General features: G+C 39.0%; 1 protein-coding gene across 1 annotated transcript in view; it reads left to right on the forward strand.

The window, feature by feature from the left end:
* Positions 1-6,987, forward strand: part of LOC136837625 (uncharacterized) — a 24,476-nt gene extending 17,489 nt beyond the window's left edge. Inside the window, exon 5 of the mRNA XM_067102502.1 lies at positions 6,002-6,987. Within this exon, the coding sequence (XP_066958603.1) occupies positions 6,002-6,886 (885 nt within the window). The 3' untranslated portion in view covers positions 6,887-6,987. The remainder of the gene's footprint in view (positions 1-6,001) is intronic.
* Positions 6,988-7,500: the final 513 nt, after the last annotated feature.

The raw sequence follows: 7,500 nt of genomic DNA on the forward strand, positions 1-7,500 counted from the left end.
TTTTCCAGATAGTAAGTCATATGTATACCGAAATTAGGTATGATAAATTCGTAAAGCTACTAAGTCTACGGGCATTACCAGCCCTGTTTCATTGGTAGAAGCAGCCCCGTTTCAAGGAAGCCCTTCCACCCCCACCCCTTTGGTGCCCTATGGTGCTAGTGATGTCTTACCCCAACAGCATTCTTCTCGAGATAGTAAGTCATATGTATACCAAGTTTGGTTGAAATTCCTCAATGTGTTTCAGAGTGTATGTGGAACATACACACGCACACACATACGTACATACATCCATTTATATATATATATATGAAATTTTTATCACACCGTGATTTATATACAATCATGAAGCTACAAATGTCGCTTAATATCGAATTCACGCTACCTCAGGATATCTCCATTGAGAATTGTCGCCGAAGGGAATTTATTTAAGTGATAAATGAATTGGCGAACCCGTGACACGAAAACCTATTCAGCGACTCCAGTGGACGTTACCCATTGAGCCATCACGAAAACCTATTCAGCGACTAGCCATCAATGGCTCAATGGATAAATGAATGTCCACGGGTTCGTGTCCCGACGATACCAGTTCATTTATCACTTATATAAATTCCCTTCTGCGACAATTCTCCAACGGAGATATCCCGAGGTAGCGTGAATTGATATTAAGCGACATTTGTAGCTTGATGATTATATATATATATATATATATATATATATATATATATATATATATATATATATATATATATATATATATATATATATATATATATATATATATATATAGATAGAGACAGATATGGCATAAAGAGTGGTAATTTTCGCTGTCCTATAAGTAATACTCCTCTCATTATTAATACAAGTGATAGTACCAGATATAAACCTAAAGTTAATATGACTTTTATGAAACTAAAGGATAACATGCTCGAATGGATATACTGTGAATTGAAGGCAAAACAGAATATAATTTAAGCTCACCCGTAAATGACTTCTTGGCATTTTCAGTTTGTATTATAAACTTCAAATTTTTTGCCTGAGTAAATTTCATAGATTAAACTTGGAAAATAATATTACTACATAATATCATATGTACATATATATACATATACATATATATATATATATATATATATATATATATATATATATATATATATATATGTATGTTGGACATACAAGTTTCTTTAAGCCTGCGATTATTCCCTATACAAGTGATTGCAAATTTCACACGATTAAAAACGAGCGATCTTCTATGAATCTGATTTCGAATAAAGAAATAATTATATATTTCTAAATATATGCATATAAAAACGATGAGTGTTCGAACACTGTACAGACTTATATCAATTAATCGTTTTGTACGAAAGCTTACTGCAAATACTTTTACGCCGAATAACGCGAATTGCGACGCAAAGTCGTTTTTTTTAAATTATGAAATGCCTCCGGCGACGCGGAAGGCAACAGACCAATCAACCAACAACCAACCAACCGTGAGGCCTTGAATTTTCTTTCCTTCATCCCCGATCGATGATAATAAATAATTGGTCACAACGGAAATGTTTGCGAGTCATAGTAGCGGCCATTTATTACAGTCTCTCGGCGTTAACCTTTCGAGTTATACAGTTATTTATTATTTGATTTCTCTGTCGTGCGAACCTCTCTCTCTCTCTCTCTCTCTCTCTCTCTCTCTCTCTCTCCCTCCACACTTACGGAGACGTGCTTGGGGAATTTATGCGAGTCTCTCTCTCTCTCTCTCTCTCTCTCTCTCTCTCTCTCTCTCTCTCACTACGTAGGCGTGCTTGGGGAATTTCTACTAAATCTCTCTCTCTCTCTCTCTCTCTCTCTCTCTCTCTCTCTCTCTCTCTCTCTCTCTCTCTCTCTCCCCACTACGTAGACGAGCTTGGGGAATTTCGCTTTTGGAATAGACCGCCAGACACTGAACAGCATCTCATAAGAAGCAGGGCGCCGCCCTTTGAATCAGCCTAACCTCAGGGGACGGAAGGGAAACTCGCTCGCCTTCCGCTCCGGCACCTTCAGTATAATGATTGTATGTATTTCAGCTCCTCGAGAACGGCAATATATCTCCCCAGTTTGACTTGTCATAGCAATCAACCAATTAGCCGGCGGAAGTGTATGAAGAGATTCTCTCTCTCTCTCTCTCTCTCTCTCTCTCTCTCTCTCTCAAAGGATGGGAGAGGGTATCCAACAAACTAGCCTCTCAAGAGACAATTCCAATTCTCTCTCTCTCTCTCTCTCTCTCTCTCTCTCTCTCTCTCTCTCTCTCTCTCTCTCTCTCTCTCTCTTAAAACTGAATGAAAACTTAAAAGAAAAACGGACACTAAAGTAAACAGGTGTAAAACAAATACCTATTAACTTTAGTCAAACGCAGTTCGTTTTCTTCTCCAGTATCTTAGATTTCTCTCTCTCTCTCTCTCTCTCTCTCTCTCTCTCTCTCTCTCTCTCTCTCTCTCTCTTAAAGCCGAATGAAAACTTAAAGGAAAAACGGACACTAAAGTAAGTAGGTGCAAAACAAATATCTATTGACTTGAGTCCAACGCAGTTCGTTTTGTTCTCCAGTGCCTAGACTATTCTCTCCCTCTCTCTCTCTCTCTCTCTCTCTCTCTCTCTCTCTCTCTCTCTCTCTCTCTCTCTCTCTCTCTGAGAATGAATCCGCACTCGTGCCTGCTAGGTCTAAAAGCGTGGTTTACTAATTCTGCGGTTCACGTTGCCATTTAAAATGAAATCAGATAACCCACTGATCCCGCTTAGACAAGCGCGTAATGGCCTCTGTTTTATGAAGGAGATACAAGTGCATCATTCGGTCATGCTTGAATGACAAAGCTGCGCACGCATCATGAGCAATGATGGTCGATGGTGTCGTTGATATTTTAATAATTGGATAATCACAATTTTACTGCTTTCTTGCATTTTAAATTTTTTTTTTTACATTTCAAGGTGTAAACATATATGCAGTCAGCATAGGTAATACTAAAGTTCAGGGTAAAGAAAATGAAATCGGCGTTACAATATTCATGGCCATAACGTCTGAAAATGCAAAAGGATTGTTCGACATAAAATAAATATCTATAATGTCTTTGAATTCTATACATTGTCATCATTTCTGTAACACTGAAATATATATATGAGTATATTCGTTGTAAGCACGATATTCATAACAGTTCGTCACTGAAAATTTGTCTAAAAATATCTACATACCGTTGGATAAGTATATTCTGGGTTATGCATAAATACTGCCAATGCAAAATGAAATAACCCAGTATTAGTTACAATTTCAGGAAAGTGGGGGTAACTGACTTTGACAAAAAAGTGAAGGAAACCTTGGGAAACCCTGTGCAAAAATGAACGACAAAAACACAGATCTCGCACGTTGTTTGCCTGTTTACCGGAATCCCATATATACAAAAAACCACGCCTCTCTAAGCGAACCTTGAAATTAAAAATAGACGAGAAAGAAATATCAAGGAAAGACGTTTTGTCATCGTCGATTCACGTCTTAATTGGGAAGAAGATGACCTTGTTCATTCCATTCCACCCGGCCTTCCACGAATTATACTGCGATCCTGGACTTTTCGTATAAAAGAAGGCGCCGTGAGCCAAAAGGTGTTCATATCTCTCCTGGTGTTCCTTGAGCTTCAAGATGGTAAGCTGCTCTCTCTCTATCTCTATCTCTATCATCATCATATATATATATATATATATATATATATATATATATATATATATATATATATATATATATATATATATATATATATATATATACATCGCAATTCCTTCAACAAGCCGTTTCCCAAACAGAGGATAGCTCCAGCGAAAAACAAGATAATAGTCACTATTACAGCCGTGCTTTGTTTCTGAATTAGTCAAATTTTTGTGCACCTAAAGCTTTCACCACATTATCCGCTTCAAATACTCAAACCGAAGGCTCATCAGTATTGCATCGAACCCTGACTCACAGCACGACTTAGGCCCTTCTCAATTATTGAGCCCCATTCCAATACTCCTTCCGCAAGCCTAACACCTCATAACAGTCTTATCCATTTTTCCACCTACGCTAATCACTTTAGCATTATTTGGTAGCTCTAAATAGTTTCCCCCCTCATCAGTCCTAATTCTTTATAAACGCAAGAAATTTATTTCACGAACTTCAACTTTGTTTCACCCATTTGCTTCTCACTTTAACATTACTTAGTAGCTCTAAATGTTTTTTCTCACCAGTCCTTCTAATTCTACAAATACTATGCAAGTAGTTCCTTTCACTAGCTTCAACTCTGTTTCTTCTTCTAACATCTTGAATACACTGCCATAAAGGAGAGATGGCTCAGGTAACCTTTGTGTATTCTAAATTTGCCCACTACAGCAGTTGCAATAAATAGTACAGCCTGAATACTGCTACCCTACGATGTGTTAATAGTTCAGAAAATAATAAGTCTCCAAAGACTTATAGTGGAGGGCTGTCGATCCCGTGGTTGGGGAAAGGCCTCAAAAGGGCAGACGAACCTCTACTCCACTGGCCAAAGGTAATCAGACTTTTGGCTCCTGTAGGATACTAAACAAAATTATAGCATTCTTGTCCTTTTCCATGGCTTGGAAGCACACAGAAGATTTATATTTTGGGTCTTATAGGGTAATCTGTAGCATTCTTGCGCACCGAACAAGGTGACCCAGATCCAATTTCTGAGTGAGGATAGACGGAGGATATAATCAGATGAAATTGCGCCTATTTTAAGTAGTGAATTACATACCTGGCAGTTAGATGGCTATGGTGCTAGTAACCAGAGTTATAAAGGCATGGTGCTAACAACCTAATCCTAAGACATGCTGAGATTATTATTATACCCCTATATTTCGAGATCTACCTTTACTCCTCTCTTTAAAAATGTCTCACTTCCGTGCGCTTCTCCTAAGCTATCGTTATCCATTCCCTCTTTCGTGACCAGATCACCTCATGATACTAGAACAGAGTTCCCCAGTGCTAACATCTTTCATTTTCTTTGAAACTGTGCCGCACATGACTTTCATTTCTTTACATCCTTGCCCTCTGTTTACATGAGTGACCTTACTCTTGTTAATATCCACTCTCACCAAAGATATAGTAACACTTTCATCTATTTCCAGGGAAGAAAATTAATTCCCAGCCAAAATTCTGATGTTGTTCAGTAATTTCCGGATCTGAAAACCAATTTACAAGTTCCCGTATGATAATAGGTGCATTTTAAAACGAAAAGTCTCTTCTCAGTGCACCTTAATCTTTAGGTTCTTATTACGTTTTATTGAGCTTACTACATTTCCTCTTTCGTACATTCTTAAACAAACAATTTCCTGTGTATCTCATTTGGTTTTCATCATTCTTCGCAGCATTCTGTGTAAGACGAAATTTTTTAGAACACGTCCTTGTTAAAAATAAGTTTCTGTTTTAAACTGAGTTGCCGGGGCACGTTTCTCCAAGTACTTTACCATAATGTGCCCTCGGACTGTTGATGTTAATTTAATAGATTATAATTTAATAGATTATATAAAGTTAATCCCCGTCATTAATTACTTCCTCTCTCTCTCTCTCTCTCTCTCTCTCTCTCTCTCTCTCTCTCTCTCTCTCTCTTCTCTCTCTTCTACAGCAGATTCTAAAATAGCAACTTGCGTCGTTCCTCTTAATATTCCAAATAATAATAAAGTCAATTGCTCACCTTATTAATTTTATTTGTAATCACGTTAGTAATGAATAATAATCACCCATCCTACGTAAACAGAAGAGAAGGATTTTATTGACGGGTAGCTTCAGCCTATTTATTTTCCCTGAGAAGAGCAAAACCATATGTTGTCCTTAGTAAATTTCTGAAAAATTCCATTAGATAAAAACACAAGAAATCTTTGTATAATTGGAGGTAATCCTTTCATACCATAGCTGTGGATAACAGTTTTTTTTTTTCTAAATTACAACTGACTTTAAACTAAACAAAGATTTTTTATCACCTCTTTCTAGGTTGCCCTAAAATTCGCTTTGTGTCTGGCCCTCGTTGCTTCCTCTGCTTTGGCTGAAAAACTCCCTGGAGGACATGGTGGCGGACATGGAGGGCACGGTGGTTCTATTGGAGGACTTGGTGGTGGACTTGGAGGACACGGTGGTTCCTTCGGAGGACACGGAGGATCAGTAGGAGGTCACGGTGGTTCTTTCGGAGGTCACTCTGGTGGTTTTGAAAGTCATGGAGGCCTCTCCGGAGGTCATGGTGACAGTTTTGGAGGTCATGGCAGCAGCCTTGGTGGCCACAGCAACTCCCTTGGAGGCTTCGGTGGCTCCTTTGGAGGACACGATAGTTCCTTTGGAGGTCACGGTGGATCCCTTGGAGGTAAAGGTGGCTCCTTTGGAGGACACGATAGTTCCTTTGGAGGTCACGGTGGATCCCTTGGTGGTAAAGGTGACTCGTTTGGAGGTCACGATGGCGCCCTTGGAGGTCACGGTGGAGCCATTGGAGGTCACGGTGGAGTCATTAAAGGTCACGGTGGATCCCTTGGGGGTCACGGTGGAGCCATTGGAGGTCACAGTGGAGCCATTGGAGGTCACGGTGGATCCCTTGGAGGTCACGGTGGAGCCATTGGAGGTCATGGTGGAGCCATTGGAGGTCACGGTGGATCCCTTGGAGGTCATGGTGGTTCCTTTGGAGGCCACAGTGGCTCCTTTGGAGGCCACAGTGGCTCTTTTGGAGGCCACAGTGGTTCCTTTGGGGGACACGGAGGTTCCGCAGGAAGTCTTGGCGGTTCCTTTGGAGGTCACGGAAGCGGCATAAGCCATGGTTCCTCCTTCGGGGGTGCAGGAAGCAAAGGACACGTGGGATCCATTTCAAGAGGATATGGTGTCCCCTCATTTTAAAACGACAGTATCTCACATACATATACACAGAGAACTTCACTAAATTTTTAAGTATGATCAGTTGCATGGTATTTAGCTGTAATGTAAATTAATAAATTATTTTCGGTATATACGCAGTCTATTTTTACCCCCAAAATTGACCAAATCTGATTTATATTATTATTATTATTATTATTATTATTATTATTATTATTATTATTATTATTATTATTATTATTATTATTATTATTATTATTCAGAAGATAAACCTGTCCAGATGGAACAAGCCCACAAGGGCCACTGACTTGAAATTCATGCTCCCAAAGAATATGGCGTTCATCAGGAAGAAGTAAGAGGAAATAAAGTGAAAATACAGAAAGAAGAGATCCCGCATATCAAAAAAGAAAAAAAAAATAAATGAATATATTGATAAATAGATAAAAATGCATTAAAATTCAAGAGGAATAGTAACAGGGTAGTAATGCATTGAATCTTTGCTTGAACTTCTAAAGTTCCAATGGCACGACATCCTCTGGCAGGCTGTTCCACAGTCCAACGGTGTGAGGAATAAAGGACCTCTGCAACTGAGAAGTTCGACAAAGAGGCACATTTACTGCATAATGGTGCTGCTGTTC

The sequence above is a fragment of the Macrobrachium rosenbergii genome, chromosome 59, assembly GCF_040412425.1.
Source record: "Macrobrachium rosenbergii isolate ZJJX-2024 chromosome 59, ASM4041242v1, whole genome shotgun sequence".
In the NCBI taxonomy this organism is placed as follows: Eukaryota; Metazoa; Arthropoda; class Malacostraca; order Decapoda; family Palaemonidae; genus Macrobrachium; species Macrobrachium rosenbergii.